Here is a 20,071-nt window from a genome sequence, read left to right as displayed (position 1 = left end):
TAATACCCAGAAGTGGAATTGCTCGATTATATAGTAGTTCTGTGTTCGATTTTTTTGTAATGTTTTCCACAGTGGTTGTGCCAACTTAACATTCCTACAGGCACTGCACAAGGTTCGCCTTTTCTCCATATCCTCACCAACACTTGTTATTTCTTGTCTTTTTGAGGATAGCCATACTAACCGGTGTGAAGTGATATCTCATTGTGGTTTTGATTTGCATTTCCCTGGTGATGTTGAACATTTCTTCCTGTGCCTTTTGGCCATCTCTGTATCTTCTTTGGAAAATGTCTATTCAGATCTTCTGCTTATTTTTTAATCAGATTGTGTTTACTATTGAATTGTATGTTCTTCATATATTTTGGATATTAACCCCTTATCAGATATATGATTTGCAGGTATTTGCTCCCATCCCATAGGTGGACTTCTCATTTTATTGATGGTTTTCTTTGCTGTGCAAAAGCTTTTTTGGTTTGACACCATTCCACTTCATTATTTTTGCTTTTGTTACCTTTTTTCTTTTTGGTGTCAGATCCAAAAAATAATCACCAAGATTGATGTCAAGAAGCTTACTGCCTATGTTTTCTTCTAGCAATTTTATGGTTTCGGGTCTTATAGCCAAGCCTTTAATCCATTCTGAGTTAATTTTTGTGTATGGTGTGAGATAGTGGTCCAGTTTCATTCTTTTGCATGTGGCTACAGTTTTCTCAGCACCATTTATTAAAGAGATTTACCTTTCTCCTTTCTCCACTTTCCCAAAGTATTCTTGACTTCTTTGTTGCAAGTTAATTGACCATATATGCTCAAGTTTATTTCTGGGCTCTTTAGTCTATTACAATGATGTTTGTGTTTGTTTTTATGCCAGTACAACTGCTGTTTTGATTACTAGAGCTCTGTAATATAGTTTGAAATCAGGGAGTGTGATGCCTCTGGCTTTGCTCTTCTTTCTCAAGACTCTTTGGTTATTTGGGGCTCTTTCGTGATTTCATACAAATTGTAGAATTGTCTGTTCGATTTCTGTGAAAAATGCCATTGGAAACTTCATAGGGATTGCATTGACTCTGTAGATTGCCTTGGGTAGAATGGACATTTTAAATATATTGATTCTTCCAATCCATGAGTATGGTATATCTTCCCCTTTATTTATGTCTTCAATTTGTTTCATCAGTGTCTTATTTTTGTTAGTATACAGTTCTTTTGCCTACTTAGTTAAATTTATTCCTAGATGTTTTTAAATAGCTGTAAGGCAACAAAGCCTAAAGAGACAGAAAGTTTTGCCATAAGAATAGCTACCAAAGAAGTTAATTTGATCAGCTTTTCTAAATAGTGGGATGAAAAAGTGCTTGAAATATTTTCTCTCTTGGACTGTCAAATGCCAGCTAAATCAAGAGAAAATAGAAGTACATGCAGGAGGAAGAAAAATGCTAGTCTGAACTTCTCTAAGATCATGCATCTCAAGCTTTCTTTTATTTGAAAATAATCATTGTGCTTTATGTGCAAGGATTAAAAGAAATCAAATGGAAGATATAATCAAGGGGCACCTGGGTGGACTAAGTCGCTTAAGCATCCAACTGTTGACTTCAGCTCAGATCATGATCTCAGAGTTGTGAGATCGAGCCCAGGCTCAGCATTTGTGCTCTCTCTCAAAAGGAAAAAAAAAAAAAAAAAAAAAAAAGATGTGGGACTCCTGGGTGGCTCAGTCGGTTAAGCCGCTGCCTTCGGCTCAGGTCATGATCCCGGGGTCCTGGGACTGAGTCCTGCATCAGGCTCCTTGCTCGGCAGGGAGCCTGCTTCTCTCTCTGCCTCTGCCTGCTTGTGCTTGCGCTCTCTCTTTCTCTCTCTCTCTCTCACAAATAAATAAATAATTAATAAAATCTTTAAAAAAAAAGATGTAATTGAAATTAGGCAGCCCACAAGAGGTTATAATATGTTCCACTTTTGATATTTTCTCTAGTTACAGTTCATTTTTTGAGGGAATCTAGATGGTAAGTAAGAGAATTTATTATGGTAAAATATTTATCTTATCTCCATAGTTAATCAAACACCGTATCAAATACCAATGTTGTGTAGGCTTTTATGTTACTTACGGAGAATTTCACAAAGATGAATAAGAAAATCCTTAGGGAACTGTTAACCTACCAGGGGCTACAGATGAGCAAAGGAAAGAGAACACAGCTTATGATGAAATATGTTAGATCAATGGCTCCTGGAGCATTAGCACCTGCACCACCTGGAACCTGTTAGAATCCTCAGGTTCCACCCCAGACCTTCTGAATCAGAAACTCTAACTGGGGGGAGGGGGCAGCAATCTAGTTTTAACAAGCCATCCAGGTGATTCGGATGCAGCTGAACCATGGTGTCAGAGGTACAAGGGAAGTGCGGCAGGAATACAAAACAAAGGACCATTCATGCTAGCAGAGTGGAATCAGAAAGACACTATAGAAGAGGTGCCAAATGAACTGGGCTTTGGTGGATTATTTCAATAGTCAGAAATTCTCTGAGGACTAGAGACTCAAATCCTTAAACAGCAGAAGAGGTGCCTAAATGGTCTTTTTGACTCCGTCTTCTGTACAGTTTGCTAGATCTGCTTTTTTTATTGCACTTTTGATCTAATAACACATTTTGATCTATTTAAAAACATTTTGCATCTCACAATTTCTCTGTAGCTCCCATTGTCGGACTGTGTTACATCAGAGTTCTTAAAGTATCAGGACTCTTTTAACTCAAAATGAGGTTTTCAAACTTGCTAAAGCCAAGTAAGGATTCATTGGCTCATGTGGGTGAGATGTTGATGGTCACTTGTGGAAGGGAAGGAGGTGCACTAGGAACCATGACCTCCAGGACTAGGACAGAAACTCAACATTCATGGGGCTCACTCTGTTTTTAAATTTCTGTCTCCTCTGCACTTGCTCTTCTTCTTTCATATGTTGGGCTCATTCTCTACAAATGTGAACAAGCCTGTGCTTTCTTTTTACTTTAATCCCTAACACCTAGCAAAGCTTCTGGCATAGAGTAAGCAACTATAAAGTATTGAATGAAAAAATAAAAGAAAGAATGGCCAAATGAAAATACCTGATGAACTGAGTGAATAATCAAGTCTGGCGAGAGCATCCGATTTGTGATGGGAAGTAATCAAACAGAAGTTGGAAACATAGGCTAAGGTCTGATTGTGGGGGCCTTGAAGGTCATGTTAAGGGGTTAATTTTTTTCTTCTGTAAGCAAGATTATCTAGGGTGGGAGGATTCTTCTGTGCGAAGAATAATTATAATATTAACAGGAAAGGCGTACTGAGAAGATGAATAATGTAATAAAGACAAAGATGTTAGTTTCAAATCTTCCTGCCATTTTCCCTTATGAATGAGGAATAAAAGACTTGGATGGTTTGAGTGAAGCATGCCTTAGCTGACACACACATTCCAGAAGATGTAATAGCTGAATACACTCCCACCAATATGACACCATTTTAGTGTTTGCAAAGCCAATTCAAACCACTGATTTGAACTACTTTTAGAAGCAGAATATAACAAAAAGTCTACCAAATTGAATGCCAATAGTACATGCTTAAGTATCTGTTCTTATTTCATTTCTGTATCTAATTTACAATAATAATAGCTGACATTTATTGTATATTATGTTCTAAAAGCTTCTGAATGCTTTATGAGAATTTTCTTAGTTTATTCTTACCGTAGTCCTTGTAAAACAAGATTTCTCCATTTTATAGTTGAGGGGTTCAGATAGGTTAAGTGGTATTTCCAACATCATGCAGCTAGCAAGAGACAGCTGAAATTCAAATCCAGGAAGCCTATCTCCAAAGCCACATATATTCGTATGTTCGTGTTTGTCACATTTCTACAGACTGTGCTGATGTGGATGAAACCTCTACCCTTGGGCCCCTGGGTCGCTCAGTGGGTTAAGCCTCTGCCTTTGGCACAGGTCATGATCTCAGGTCCTGGGATTGAGCTCCACATCGGGCTTTCTGCTTGGCAGGGAGCCTGCTTGCCTCTCTCTCTCTGTGTCAAATAAATAAATAAAATCTTAAAAAAAAAAAAAAAATCTGTCCTTCACAGCCTACCTCACACAGCTGGGTAGACCAATTTATACTCACATTCAAGTCTTCTTAAAGGCATTGCATCTGTGTCTCATTGGTTTTATAAGTTCTATGCAAATAGAACTCTGCATTTCACAGAAGCGAGAAGATACAAAGAATGAAGCCTATGAAGTGGGCAACATTTCCAGGAAAGGAGAAGGCATTGTAGGCAACAAGGTTAGGTTAGATGTTGTCACAATGAGTATAAAAGCCACTAGGAGAAACCCGCAGAATGCAAGAAGAGCCTTCTAGGGAACCTGTGATCAAATAGTCTCAATTTCCATAACAATAGAGGTGTCTGCCCTGTAGTTGTTTATTTATGACCACAGATTCTCTAAACAGATTTTTAAGATGAGTGTTAACTGGTTCTTACAAAAGTGAAACTTGCTGAATAAGAAGATCATGATGTTAGCAAGTATCTTAATTGCTCTAAGTTTATTTGAGGTATTCTCTCCTGCAGTGGGTGCAGAGCCAACAATGAATTGGCAACATGAGCAACATCTTTGGCACTGTGGTTGACTCAGTGCAGCTAAATTTTTTTAATCTCCTCAGAGAAAAACTGCATACACCAGTGACTTTTTTTCTTTACTAATGTGACACTGAGATCAGTTTTGAGAGGGACTTCACTTGGTCTGCCTAGAGCAATGGTTTAGTGAATCTGCTCTGCAGGTAAGATGTTTGCGTTGTTAATGAACTTGCTTTGCAGCAGTGGCTCTGGCTCTGGCCACCTGGAGCTGGTACAGTGAGACTGCATTCCCACAAGAGAACGTGCAAAGTTTATCCTTTGAAAAGACCAACACTGTCAGGTCCAGGATATTTGTCGGATATCAGCCCTATCTACAGGATTAGCATCTGTCCGCAGCAGCATTTTCCATGCATGGGCCTTGGTGCTTTCTTTAGGTCCCTTTGGAATTAACATACTTATAACAACTGAAGTTACTCACTGAAAGGTGATACATATTTTGCAAAGAGGAAACATCTTAAACAATATTATGCTAGCAATAATAAGTAGTAAACTCCAAGCTAGGAGAGGAAAAGTAAAATAGTACATTCCCAATTTGTGCTAGAGCCAGCAAAAGCAATAGTTTGCATCTCTTAGTAACTCCACAGACAGTGACATCATGTTGGTAGTTTGAAATTGGCCACAGTGGGAGTATTTACACCACAGAAATTGGCAAATGCTACAAGTCAGAGGTCTCCTCACTCCCTTGCCCCTAGAAAACTGTTGGGACACCTGAGTGGCTTAGTTGATTAAGCATCTGCCTTCAGCTCAGGTCATGATCCCTGGGTTCTGGGATCGAGCCCCACATCAGGCTTCCTGCTTGGCAGGAAGTGTGCTTCTCACCTTGCCTGCCATTCCCCCTGCCTGTGCTCTCTCTCTTTCTCTCTCTCTGACAAATAAATAAATAAAATCTTAAAAAAAGAAAGAAAAAAGAAAACTGATTCTTCAATAAAAATCTATCAGCACGCCACTGGCACTGAATTTCTGTTCATTAATTAACATCAAAATGTGGGTAATTAGAGTATAAGCATATTTTTTTTTTCTATACACATCCCTTTTCAAAGAAGAAACAGTTCCTTTGTTTTCTTGGAAGGTATCACAAAACTTCAGCATTTTCCTTTGTTTGAGTGGAGAAAACATGTTAAAATGACCCATTCATTTTTTTTTCCAAATTATTTTCATTTACTTAAGGTGAGAAGTGTGCCATTATTTGACAGTTGATAATTTATTGCAATCAATAGGCTACTCTTTCAGATATTTCAGATTCCAAAAGATTTATGTGGCAATCATAGAATTGTAAATTACCAAAAAGCATGAGCTGCCTTCTTTGATTTAACACCCCTCCTACGTGCACACTCACTGTGATGAGCCCCTGTTTTTCTATTTAGTATGGGTAACATCTTGGGAGTTGATGTGACATGACTGTCAAATCTGTGTGTTCCACCTCACGGATTGGGACACCTTTGGAAGACCTTTGGATGTGACAAATAAAACCAATACTTATTATCAGGAGGAAGTTTGAAATTTCTACCAAAGATTTATCATTATTTCTCCATTCCTCCATGTCATTCCCATTGTTTCTTTCTTTCTTTTCTTTCTTTCCTTTCTCCTTTCCTTTCTTCCCTTGTCTTTCCTGATTCTTTGCTCTCTTAAAGAAGAAGGGGCTGAAAGAATCTACAGGTTAGAAATTAAAGTGCCTCCAGAGTTCCGTTTGGACTGAAATGGGCAGGTATAAGACCATGGAGAATGGTGGAAGCTGTCAGAGTAGAGAATGGGAAAAATATCCTTTTTCCAAGAGCAGTGAGGTTCAAAGTTCTGGAAGACACATTAGACTGAACACAAACACATCTCAGCAGTCTCTCTTAGCAGTCTCCTTCTTCATCTTGAAGAAATTGACAGTGACTCTCCCAAATTATAGAACCATTATCAGAAACTTGAGAAAGGAAACTAGTCCAACTTTCTTGATATTTTACCATTTGGTCTGTCTTTCCTCTTCCTCTTATCTAACACTGTATTTGTTCCTTGGACGCCTGCTATATTCAAATCTCTTCCCGCTACAGCAGAGGGACACCCTTATAAAAGGAGATTTCCCTTACAAATTGTAAGGGAATGTAAATGTCTCTCACGAAAGGGTGATTTCCGCTTGGTTTGCAGAACTTCTCCTGTGTTTGCTATTTCTTAAAAATAACCAGCTTAAAATAACATGACAAAGAGGCCTTTTTGGGGTGGCAAAACTTGCTCCCCTATACCATAAATAATGGAATTGGCAATATTTCTAGCAATGTTACACTATCATTCATAATTGTATTTTATATGTTGTGTATTTTAGATATTGTGGGGGCCAAGGATAGGCCACACTGAGATGGGCCCCTTGACATGAAGATTATTTTGAGCTGAAGGCAATCAAGACCCTGTGTGCTCAAGAGAAATTTTTGCCTCTTTGTTAACTACATAGTAAACTCTAAATTGGCGGTCTTTCCCAGAATAAGGGTTATTAGCAGCGATAAATTTTATCTGAGTGTCCCATCTGTGTGGCAGGACAAACATCTAATTACTGAACATCTGCTCTTCTTTTTATCCTGTCAATTGCATTCCTTTCTTCTGAAGTCCCAGGCCCCTACCCCTATGTCCTCAGTTTAGAATAACATATATTAAAAAAAAAAAAAAAGAAAAAAAAGAATAACATATGTACTTCATTTTGCCTGTCTTTAGAATTTCCGTGGCTATGTGGACTCTCTGTACATATGCTATTTGATTTTCTCCTCTTTATCTGTCTCTTTTCAATTTGATTTTTCGTCCAGCTAAGAGGACCCCAATGGGGACAGGAACTCTTGATCCCTAATAAAATACAAACAAATGTCTAGTTTTATGAGATACATTGTGGTGTAATTTTCTCTTCAAGTGAATTTAAAAGATTTAAGTGGTATTTAAATAGGTATATAAAATCCTGAGTTATAAAAAATGATTGTTTATAAGTAAAATCTCAGGGTTTTTAGGTCATCTGTTTGAAATCTCTCAACAGGAATTAGGTTAGTAAACAAACAAATCAAACATCAAACCAAGCAAATACGGCTATGCTAACCTGATCACCCCTCTCTGATCTTCCTGAATCCAGTGCTTTTAAGAGTTTAGGTCGCATTAGAATTGTCCGTCAGCACAACTACAATGCTAGCAAATGTCTCAGTTCTTTAAACTAAATTTTCCACTATCCTGTTCATGCCGTTAGCAGATAGGCTCAGATTAGGAGTTGTACTTCTCAGTAATTATGTGACATTTCTCTTTGCTGAAGAAACTCTTTACTGGTATCCCAGGCTCAGCCTTGGGGTGACTATTAAGAATACATGAATAGAACTAATGTGGAGGTAGAAAAAACAAGGTAACAGAAGAATAATTTTTATTATATCAAGAGGACTGTATTTGCTTGCCTTTCTGTGTATCAGTCAGTATGTGACTTGGGTCCTGAACAACAACAAAAAATTCCCAAGAAGGACTTTGTCAGAGATTTTTAAAAACATCCTATGTTTGTTTGTTTGTTGAGGTATAATTGACACATTAGTTTCATTACAACATAATGAATTTATATTAGTAGACATTGTGAAATGATCACCACAGTTAGTCTGATTAACATCTGTCCCCATGTATAGTTAACAGATTTTTTTTTCTTGTGTTAGACCTTTCAAGATTTACTCTCTTAGCATCCTAGTGTTTAAAAAAAAAAAAAAAATCTGGTATAGCTTAAATTGGAAGTAGTTTATTATTAACTATATCTTAGGTCACTGAAAATCTTTTTTTAAAAAAAACTTGACTTTCATCATAGAACTATTAAAAATTTTGAAATTCATCATGATTAAAAAATGAGCAGGTTGTTATATTTGGATAAAGCAGCTGATGACTTTTTTGCTATCCTGTGGTTAAAAATCTGTGCCTGTACTGGAGGTGCAGTATCATATGCTTTTACTCTAAGTCTTAAGCTTCTTCATCAATCCTTATCTGGCATCCAAGACATCTCCTTTAGGTGCCAAGAATGTCTACTCAAGTTCCAGTGACTCCCAGGCATATTTTTAAAAATTAGTTTGCTGTTTATAATTGATTCAAAATGGAATTTGGCATTCTACCTTGAAGAGCCAACTAAATCCAAAGGAAGTGACTGTTACCTACCAACCAGATGATTACTGGCTACATTGATTATTCAGAATAATTTTAGATGATCTTAAAAATACAGGAAAGCAAAACCAAAGGATTTTTTTTTTTAAAGATTTTATTTATTTATTTGACACAGAGAGAGAGAACACAAGCAGTCAGAGTGGCAGGCAGAGGGAGAGAGAGAAGCAGGCTCTCCGCTGAGCAGGGAGCCCAATGCGGGACTCGATCCCAGGACCCTGGGATCATGACCCGAGCTGAAGGCAGACGCTTAATGAACTGAGCCACCCAGGCGTCCCAAAAACCAAAGGATTTTCAAGGATAGATTTTCTCCTCTACCTTCTAGCTTCTTGAAGTGTAATAGATGCTGACATTTCTTTGTTCGGTTAATGTTCTTGTCCTGGAAGGAACAAGACGTGTAGGTGGGAGAGCTTTGTTCTACCTCCCAATGCTGCTTCTTTTTGCAGACCAAACAGTTGACTTTGACTGCTGTTTGCAGATACCTTCAGGAACTGATGTTGACTTTTAAGGTAACAGACAAGCCCTTTTCTTGGCAAAGAGTTTTTGTCCCTCTGCCAGTTCAAATGAGGTTCCCCTTTTGTTCTGTGCAATAACAAGCTGCCTCTGCTACTTTCTCTGGGTTCATCACAGACAAGGCCCAACTGTTTGATATATATCAGCTGAGAGATAAACAAAAGCCCAGACCTAAATCTCAAATAACAAGAGGAAGAAGGATGCCTCCTTATCCACCAATCTCTTATCAAGTGCCTGTTGGGTCTTAGAATGGACTCTGACCGAGCACTGAGGGGACTGGGGCCTTATTGCACAGTTTACGATACACGATATTGAAATCCTATAGTTGTTGGTGGATATGAAGATGTACCTACAATATTTGTAAAATCATCAAGGTGGTCACTCTCTCAGTATGCTAGCTAGACCATGAAGACTGGTCCCATAGGCAGTAGGTCTTGCATGTGACACACATGTAAACTGTACATTTGTAGGAAATTATACTTATTACCAGTAGATATCACCCCATTGAAAAAAAAAAAAATCCGCCTTTTAGAATTACTTGTTGTTGAAGTGTTTTGAGAAGATTCACTTTAACCATATTATTGTGCTGTCTGCTAATCTCCTATCTCGTGAGTAATTATAGCCTTTAACTTTATTTTTTTTAATTTTTAAAAAATTTTAATTCCTGTATAGTTAACATTCAGTGTTCATTTCCCCAGGCTAGTTGACCATACACCACACACTAAGCTTCGGACTTTCTGTGTCGAAACAAACCTCCTTTTGGTGCTGGCCAACTAGCTGTTAACAGTATGCCTGCACACAGATAACTTCTTATGGAAGGGCCAGTAAAAAGCCTATTAGAGGCAGGTAATTCTGATTTTATTTGTTTTTTTTTTTTTTTAAGAGTTTATTTATTTATTTATTTATTTGAGAGAGAGAGAGAAAATGCCAGAGACAGAGGGGGAGTGGGAAGGGAATGGGCAGAGGGAGTAGGAAAAGCAGACTCCCCGTTGAGCAGGGAGCCTAACGTGGGACTTGATCCCAGGACCCTGAGATCATAACCTAAGCTGAAGGCAGACGCTTAAGCGACTGATTTTAAACAAGAGTCACAGGTCAGGATTCCAAATGAAATTTTAGTATGCCCTAATTTGGAGAATTTTGTGAAATTACAGATAATAGTGTTTATAAAGTACCTACTATAATGTCTATCACACACACTTAAGTTGCGGTTTTCTTTGTCATTTGACATTGTCCATTCTTTGGTTTGCCATATGAATTTAAGGTTTAGTCACCTGTCATCATTAATCTTAACAGAGACATGCCATTCTTCCTTTAATTCTAGCAAAGTCCTGGGTGTTTGGTTTTCTTTTCTCCTTTTCATTAGGACACTCAGGAATGTGTGAGATCAGTGGTCCTAAAGAGAGTCATGAATCATTGATTTGCTTTTAGATAAAAAACACCTGAATCTTCCTAAATCTGTAAAGTTTTGTTCGGAGACATACAGAGGTTCCGATTCTATTTTTTTCCACCATTTACAAGTCCTATTACCAGAAAAATTCTTCCTCATATCAAGCATAAGTAACCAGTCAAGCTGGTGTTCCCCCCATTCTGGCTCATGGAGGGTGAAGAGTTCCAAAACAATTCTGCTTTTGTGCGAGAAGTTTCTGTTCCCCACTTCTCCCTTCTTCTGAGGCCGGGCTCCCAACCTCCAACTTAAGTCCAAGGATCTGGTTCTTCAATTTCAGTGTACCACAGCATACATATTTTAGTTGGCTGGAAGTTGCTGATGTATTTACCCAGACTTTGGCTAGATTATACCAAGAGAAGTAAAACCATCATCTAATTGAGTTGAAATCATAGATACTAAATTAAACATTTCTAATATATTCATTGGTAACTCTGCTAATCAATTTTTATTGAGTAGTGTGTCTGTATGCTCATTCTCTTTTACTTTCAATAACATAATTGTTGCATTGTATAAATACTTGATACTATTTCATTTATAATTGTGGGATATTTTCCATATTAAACCTCTTTTGGGCTACCCATAGGAAATAGTTATAAATAAATATTTCTTAGGATTTGGGAGATAAGTTGTAAAAGCTTCCATTCTGCCTAAGTTTAGCCATAGTAATTCTCTGATTCCCACAAACTTAAGTACTAGCTATTGAAAAAAAAAAATTTAGTACTTTAAGATAGATATATCACTTTCATAATTACTGCTTATTTTCAGAGTGGTACAATAACAAATTCCTTTCTGACTAGGGACTTCTATTCATGGATGTAGTGCTTTAAAATCATCCACCCTTATCGTTCATATTTCTGGGCAGCTGAGTAAGGTAGGAACTATTTTTGATATGCAGGAGCAAATACTGAAGCAGTGGGGTTACACTTTCTGTCAACAAAGGTATCAAGTGCCAGAAAACCCTGATAAGTCCCATTTCAAGCAAGTAGAGTCTGGATAATACCAAACTACAAGACAAGAGTCCGCGCTTGTGAACTGGCAGTCCCGCCAAAGCGAATTACCATTCACACCCAAAATAAACACCCTGAAGTTTAACAAAGCTAGGTCATCCATCTGCAAGGTATGTGGCAGCTTTAGCTAGTGAGAAACCTTTTGGTTTGTCAAAGCCGTTTTAAACTACTGCCATTTCTCCAAGCCAGAGGTTGAAAAGGTCAAGGGGAAGCTTTAAAACATGTGATAACATTGTCTTGGAGTTGGGGGACATCTGATATTTGCTAAGCAAATGGCAGAGTGAATGAACGTTGATGAGGTGTGCTCTCGTCTGGAGCCGCCCCTGAGAACAGGATGAAGAACAGCTCTCCCTTTCTGACTCTCCTGGGAGAAGTGACTTAAACTCTTTGGACCTCTGTTTCTCCATGTGTAAAAGAAGATGACTGGAAAAGACGCCTTTTTTCATTTTCTGTCAGGCTTCTTCAGAGAATAGATACAGGATATTGGTTGAAATTATCATTTCTTGAGAAAAAAGCTATCATAAAAATGGTTTGATTTACAGTTTCTAAACCTACGCATTATCTTTTTTTAATGGATAAAGTGTTGGTTTTTCAGGTACAGTAAAAATTAAGGAGGTAAATCTTTAATTGGAATAGTCAAATGAAAACCAAAGTCACAGAAAGGATTTTGTTAAAATTAAAAATTCATTGTATCAATCCAGAAAACATTAAATTGTTAGTGTAATCCCTGGTTTTATATATATTAGTCTCATCTCTTCAAGTATTACATTGAATCATGAAATTGCATTTCTGTGGGTTAAAAATAGTATTTTTCAGCAAGTTCATCCTATAGATGTGATTTTCATGGGAGCAGGGTACAATGAATGCTGTGTGTTCCTTTTTTCTTCCCATTACTTCTTGATATCATGCTGGGTACATGTGTTCTCTTATTTAGTATGTATTCAAAGCAGTATTTTGGGGCAGAAAGGCTTTTTGAAATCACTTAATACAACTTACTATTTTAAAGATGAAGAAAATAAGACCCGAAAGTTCTCAGAATTGTAGTTCTTTTGCTGTTCAGAATGACAGAGACATTATAAACAAATACTTTGAATACTCTGCCAGCAAAGAAACCAAACAAATAAACTGATCTGATAAATTTTATAGGAATAGTTCTTAGCAATTAAAGTTCACGAAAGGGAATAAGTAAAGGTGGTTCTCAGAATTCTAAAAATCTGAATGTGCTATTCTTTTACCATTTTTGTTGACAAAAGTATTAACATTTTTGGAGGGAAATTTTTTTAATTGTTGATGCTAACAAAACCTTAATCCAAAGGAATATAGTAATAATAATACTAGAATATAAACATCTGAATTTGAAATTTGATCCCCAAATAAATTACTTTGCTGTATTTGATAAGTTTCAATCCTCTATAAGGAAACGACCTCCACTTGTAGATGTAGTTACTGTTTATAGAAAGGTGTCATGGCCTAGCAAAATTAGAAATAGACTAAGTGCAAAGATATTTATAGGTCATGCTTTTGACTTAGGTCTTCTACACTGTGGAACTTCGAAATCTTGTCACATCTCTTTGCCATTTTATAGAGTCATCACATTTTAGAACATCTCGTTTGATATTTGTCAGTGATTGTTTACACTGAAAGCTACAAAACCCCAAAATAATAGAGTCCAACATCATGTCTTTACAAATGAGGAAACAGTCTCAGAGAATTTAAGTCACTTGAAGTTATTTAGCGTTAAGACACAGAACAGGTTTGTACTTGGACATCTAGTATACCGCTATGTCAAATGTGCCGTTTGTTCTTTTAGTTGTGAAGTGTTTGCTTCATATCTACCCTCTCAAAAACCGATTGCAGATTAAGTAAATGATGCTGTGGCCTTGGTGCTTGGAGTGAAGTAGACAGAAAGCTTTTATTGACACACTGACATGTTCCAGGAATATAGTTAGAGGTTGTGTCCAGATTTTATGACCATCAATTGATAGTGAACTGACCCCGTGTCTGCCCCGCTTTTACCAATTTGTCAGTTTTCCAAACACTTGGAAGAAGCATCAATCAAGTAAAACTTTAAAACAAAGGCCTATTAGATACACAGCTTAAATATTATGGTTATTTGTTTTTCCTGATAGAAATATGAGCTCGGCCGGGCCTGACGGGAGGAAGGTGATGAGAAGGTGTGACGGGCTGATCGACTCGCTGGTCCATTATGTCAGAGGAACCATTGCAGACTACCAACCAGACGACAAGGTGATCCGTGTATTAAATATAGCTCGTTTGAATTACTTACTTTGTCTTACTAGGACACTTCAGAAGATTCTCAAAGTATTCTCTTTGGGTTTAAAGATTTATTCATTAGCTCACTTGCTAAGCTTAAGGTTTCCCATCCATACTTAGCAATATTAAGTTTATCTAGCCCCATTTTTCTGTCTACTTTCCAGACCCAAATTTACAACTACCTGTTTAACAACTCTGTGTAGATATTTCAAAGGAGCCCAAGTGCTCCATGTGCAATAATGTCATCTATTCCTTTATTCCCAAACTTGTTCCATGACTGAATAATCCTTTTTAATAATTATCCTCACCCACGAAATGAAAGAAGAAATCTGAGTAATCTCTGACTGCCTTCCTTGCCTCACGTCCTTTAGCCATCAGACAGCAAACCACGTGTATTCCGCCTCAGAAATGGCCCCCAGTCGGTCCGCTCCTCCTCCCTCGCACTGTTCCTGCTGCCCTGGTTTGTGCGTCTTTCATACTTACCATGCAGTAGCCTCCTAACTGGTCCTGCAAACAATATCTTCTGTCTTCCACCTCCGTGTGGCTACTAAGTCACGTATCTTAAAATAGGGAATCGTCTGAACACACTCTTAAAAATAAACTAGAAAGGCTCTCCAGTGGTTTAAGAAATTCAGCCTCTACTCCTTAACATTGTGTTCATGACCATTCGTGATCTAGCCATGCTCTTTCCGCTTCCCCGGACACAATCCAAGCACACCCCACTGCATCCATTAAACTGTGAAAGCTTAATACATCCTGTGGTATCACACCTGCAAAGGGATGTCTGTATGTGTATGATCAAGATTCATGTCCTGTTTTCTCAGGCCACAGAGAACTGTGTGTGCATTCTTCATAACCTCTCCTACCAGCTGGAGACAGAGCTCCCAGACAGATATGCCCAGAGTATCTATATTCAGAACCGGACTATCCAGACTGACAACAACAAAAGTATTGGGTGTTTTGGCAGTCGAAGCAGGAAAATAAAAGAGGTATATTGGGAGGACTTTGAAAGAAAAAGTGTTTATCTGTGTATTTCTGAGTACTTGGTGTATGTCAGGCACTATTTTAAGTTGTTTTAATCCTTCTGTCAATCCTACGAGGTGTGTATTATTAATATCATTTACTGACAAGGAAACAGAAGTACAGAATGGCTTATTAATTTTCCCCCCAGAAATCCAGGAAATTATAAGAGAGGGGATGGAATTCAATCCCAGGCGGTCTGGCTCCAAATTTGCCTCTTTAGCCACTATATCATACTGCTATATGCTTAAAAGTTGGGAAGTAAGCTTAATAGAGCATAGCCAATGGTGTATAAATTGTGCAATCCTGATGTTTGGCTCTTGGTAGCCTAAAAGTATATCCATACGAAGGAATACTGTCCCTACTGGCATTTCATGAAAGCTGTAAGAATGTAACCCCTTGCTATTCCTTAGACTATCATGGTACATACATATTTGTGAACTGGGAGAGCAACTGGTAAATTTAGAATGCTGATGCTATCCCAGACAACTTTCCAAGACTGAGGAAAGAGGCCTGTTTTTCTTATCTCCACAGTGGTTGTGACTAAGTAAGCTTTTACCTTAACAGCAGCCTGAAAACGATTCTAGAACTGTCTATGCTTCATTCTCGAGTTTTCTCTCACTATGAAATGTAAAGTTGGGGTGTTGTTAAGAAGAAACAGACATTATGAGCTAAAAGTTAACTAACTGGAAATCGTATATGTTTGCTTTTTCATTTCCACATCAGAGGCTTGTTATTAGGGAAATTGTCAGTCTCTCCAGACAAGATGGTATTTCTGTTCCCTTAGTTTGGGCATGGAATTGTAGAAATCACTTGAAGGCATTAATTCTGGATTTCACTGTGTATGTGGTTAGCAATATCAGGACATGCCGATGCCAGAAGAAAAGAGCAACCCGAAGGGTGTGGAATGGCTGTGGCATTCCATCGTGATACGGATGTATTTGTCCTTGATTGCAAAGAGTGTCCGAAACTATACTCAGGAAGCGTCTTTGGGAGCTCTGCAGAATCTCACAGCAGGAAGTGGACCAGTGAGTATCACTCCTCTTCTTCTGCTTTTTAAAAATAATGGCATTGTAGGACATACCTACATTAGGTTCAGAGATGAGACAGTGAAGTAAGAACAAGATTTTTCTCTTCTGTCAAGACAGTTCTCAGTAACTGCCAGCAAGGCGTCCAATTTTCTAGGGACTTTCAGTCTCAATTTCTGCAGACCCAAGTAAGGCTGTGAGTGGAAGACTCCTAGGTACTTATATTAGAGCTCTTTCAGTTATGAGTTTCAGAATCCTACCTAAACTGCCCTGGGCAAAAAAAGAGAAATGTCTTCGCTCGCTTAACTGGAAAGTCAAGGTGGGTCTTCTTTCTCTCATGGTGGGTAGGTGCCCAGAAATTGTAATTATAACTCTATCTCTGGGTTCCCTCTTCTGCTTTTTTGTTTTCAAAGGCTCTTCTCATACGATAGCAAAGGCCACCAATGATTTCAGACTTCTATTGTATCCACCCAATGTCCTCACAGTAAAGAAACCACTATTTTCTCAATAGCTCCATTTGGAACTCAAGAAATGAGTCTCACTTGCCTGTATCTGAACCAGTACCTGTGGCTAGTAGCTTGTGATGTTGTGACTAGCCAGGTCTGGGTGATGGGCCCACCTATGAATTTCAGGGGCATGGGTTTGAGCAGGCGGGCTCACTGCCACGGGGACTACATGGACCGAAATGCTAAAGCAGCGACTCATTAGCAGAAGAAGAATGAGTGCTGGCCAGGCAAAAACAACAGATGTCCACCGTGTATAGAGTTGGAAAGGACATCTGTGCTTTTATGTCCCAGAAATTCAACAGAAAATAAAGAGCTGCTTCTCTTCCTGAAGCGCTTACTTTATACCAGCAAAGTCAAAATACATAAAACACTAAAGCCTGTGATGTTGTGATGATGTTGCTTATTCCCCACCCCCGGTATTTTACACCTTATTACACAGTTTAGTTATTTGAACTAAGCTTGTATTCTCTGTCTTGATCATGAAATTATTATACTAAGTCCCCCCCCACGCACAAAACTGTTCATTATATGTCCAGTTTCCAATTATTCATCCCCGCAGAAAGAGTACCCCTGTGGATAACAAAAATATTATTTATTCTTAAGAAACCATATTCATGGGGCACCTGGGTGGCTCAGTCAGTTAAGTGTCTGCCTTAGGCTCAAGCCTTGGGTTAGATCCCAGGGTCCAGGAATCAAGCCCTGCATTGGGCTCCCTTCTTGGTGAGAAGCCTGCTTCTCCCTCTCCCACTCCCCCTGCTTATGTTTCCTCTCTCACTGTCTCTCTCTTTCTGTGTCAAATAAATAAACAAAATCTTGAAAGAAAGAAAGAAAGAAAGAAACCATATTTGTTCTTTAATTTATGTGTTTACACAGAAGCTTGCTCTATTTTGAACAAAATCGTGAAATACTAAAACCAGTATTTTCTTACCTTGGCACTGTGATTAAGAATATGAACAAACTCAGGGCGTCTGCTGACTCATTCAGTAGAGCATGGGACTCTTGATCTCAGACTTGTAAGTTTGAGCCCCATGTTAGGTGTAGAGATTACTTAAAAATAAAATCTTAAAAAAAAAAAAAAAAACCAAACTATAAACTCTTCGATTTTCTGCAAAATTTACTTGTACACAAAAAGGAAAGAACAAGAAACTACCAGGGGGCCCTGAATGATACACAATCATTTTACCTTCCCATCTTCCCATGTGAGGTTTCCATTTCTTTCACTTTCCCAAACTACAGAAGCCCTCTCATTAACTCCCAGCCAACTTTAAAAAAAAATGTTAGGAATTAATGTGGTGTGCACGTGTGTGTGTGCATATCTGAGTTCCTTGTGTTCCTTGTAGGGTTCAGTATGAGCTAAATCTTTAAGCCTGGATTTTAGCCCTCTTTCACTCCAAGATCTCTCATGGAATCCAAGCAGTCCAGAGATATTTCCACATTCCCGAGGATAGATACAGAAATATTGTGCCACACAGGTTCTGAATATATTAGTTTATTACCTAGTTCTTAAGTTCCTTCATTCATTTTTTGGACACCTACTAAATAGCAGGTACTAGCCTAATGCTAAGTATGTAGCAATGAAAAAGACGAAATCCCTGTATTTTATAATAATCCAATGATAAACAAAAAAACAGAACTCTAAGGTACTGGGAGATTCCCAGTCCAAAAGGAATCCAAGCATTGGAGATAGCCTCATAACTGTTCTAATTGCGTCAAGGCATTTTAAATAATACCTAAGTCTGGTCCCCTGAAAGGAGGCCTACTCTGATCTGGTATTAATCTATACTCAGAGTTGTTAAAGTTTAATTTGACTGGAGATCTATAGGAGAAAATCATTAGCACCATGGGACAGTGATATGTTCTTTTTTTTAATTTAACTTTATTTTTTTTTCAGTGACCCAAAATTCATTCTTTATGCACCACACCCAATGCTCCATCCAGTAATTGCCCTCCTTATTACCCACCACCGGGCTCACCCAACACCTTACCCCCCTCTCCTCCAAAACCCTCAGTTTGTTTCTCAGAGTCCACAGTCTCTCATGGTTTGTCTCCCCCTCTGATATGTTCTTTTAAGTAACAAAATTCTTTTTATTAAAATTTTGACTTATATATCCTTTCTAATTATTACTTTTCTTAATTTTGTTATACTTAAATATTATAAAAAATACTTGTTTTTATCATTTTTAAAAAGAACCATGGAATAGGAAAATGTGAAAAGCAAGGCATTTAAAATAGTTTCAGAAAATATCCAGTGATTAACCTCGTGCTCATAACTGAGATATCACTGAGTGATTGATGACCACGTGCCTGAATTGGCAAAAAACCTAAACTTAAATGAACAGCTTCCTAAAACATAGGTTTTAGGGCGCCTGGGTGGCTCAGTGGGTTAAGCCGCTGCCTTCGGCTCAGGTCATGATCTCAGGGTCCTGGGATCGAGTCCCGCATCGGGCTCTCTGCTCAGCAGGGGGCCTGCTTCCTCCTCTCTCTCTCTGCCTACTTGTGATCTCTCTCTCTGTCGAATAAATAAATAAAATCTTAAAAAAAAAACACACACACATAGGTTTTATAATTATAAACCTATAGCATATAGGTTTATATAACCTAAAGTATAAAATTATGACAGTAATTTCTAGTTAGTAAAAGTGTATTTGTAAACTTTATTGGTTCAGATATAGTTCAGATAATAAATAAAGAAAGAGAAAGGATTAATTAAATTTACCCATTTGGCAAACTCTAAGTACAGTATAAATTAAAAGTACATTATAAATTAAAAGATTAAGGTACAGAAAAAAGAAAGAAATGGTTAAGGTACAAGCTTTCAATTATAAGATAAGTCCCGAGGATGTAAGGCACAGCAGGTGACTATAGTTAGCAATACTGTGTTGTATATTTAAAAGTTGCTGAGAGAATATATCTTAAAAGTTCTCATCACAAGAAGAAAAATTACAATCATGTGTAGTGATGGATATTAACTAAATTTATTGTGGTAATTATTTGGCAGTATATAGTTATATCAAATCATTATATTTTACTCCTAAAACTAATACAGTTTTATGTATCAATTATGTATCAATAGAAATAAGTTAAAACACCACATAGTCAAAGTTAAAAGTCATTGAAATAAGTAGTTTTCAAATTTCTAAAACACTTTAAAAGCATTTAATACCTGCTTGGAAAATATATATCCCTTAGCCTCAGACGTTACTAGAAAGCAATTTCTAGCATCAGTGAGATTTAAATATGAAAGACAAGACAGTAAAGCTCGTTTCTGGTATTCGAAGAATATCCTCATAACCTGGAAGGGGAAGATTTTTAAAAACAAATGCAAAAAGTACTACTCTCAAGTATGTATTTTATAAATTGACTGCCTTAAAATTAACAACTTATGCTGTTATGCTATCAAAAAACATTAAGACAGTAAGAAGGCAAAACCACAGAGTAGAAAAAGATTTTTGCAAGATACGTAAGTAACAATGGTTGGTGTCTAGGAAACATAAGAAAACTCAACAAGTTAACAGTCAAAAGCTAAGCT

General features: G+C 37.7%; 1 protein-coding gene across 1 annotated transcript in view; it reads left to right on the top strand.

Moving 5' to 3' along the window:
• PKP2 (plakophilin 2) overlaps positions 1 to 20,071 on the top strand; it is a 92,002-nt gene that overhangs the window by 54,203 nt on the left and 17,728 nt on the right. Inside the window, exons 7-9 of the mRNA XM_032349957.1 lie at positions 13,844 to 13,961; positions 14,813 to 14,977; positions 15,863 to 16,036. Coding sequence (XP_032205848.1) covers positions 13,844 to 13,961; positions 14,813 to 14,977; positions 15,863 to 16,036 — 457 coding nt within the window. The remainder of the gene's footprint in view (positions 1 to 13,843; positions 13,962 to 14,812; positions 14,978 to 15,862; positions 16,037 to 20,071) is intronic.

The sequence above is a fragment of the Mustela erminea genome, chromosome 6, assembly GCF_009829155.1.
Source record: "Mustela erminea isolate mMusErm1 chromosome 6, mMusErm1.Pri, whole genome shotgun sequence".
Lineage (NCBI taxonomy): Eukaryota > Metazoa > Chordata > Mammalia > Carnivora > Mustelidae > Mustela > Mustela erminea.
Note: the sequence above shows the minus strand (reverse complement) of the source record. Positions and strands in the feature narration are given on the sequence as shown.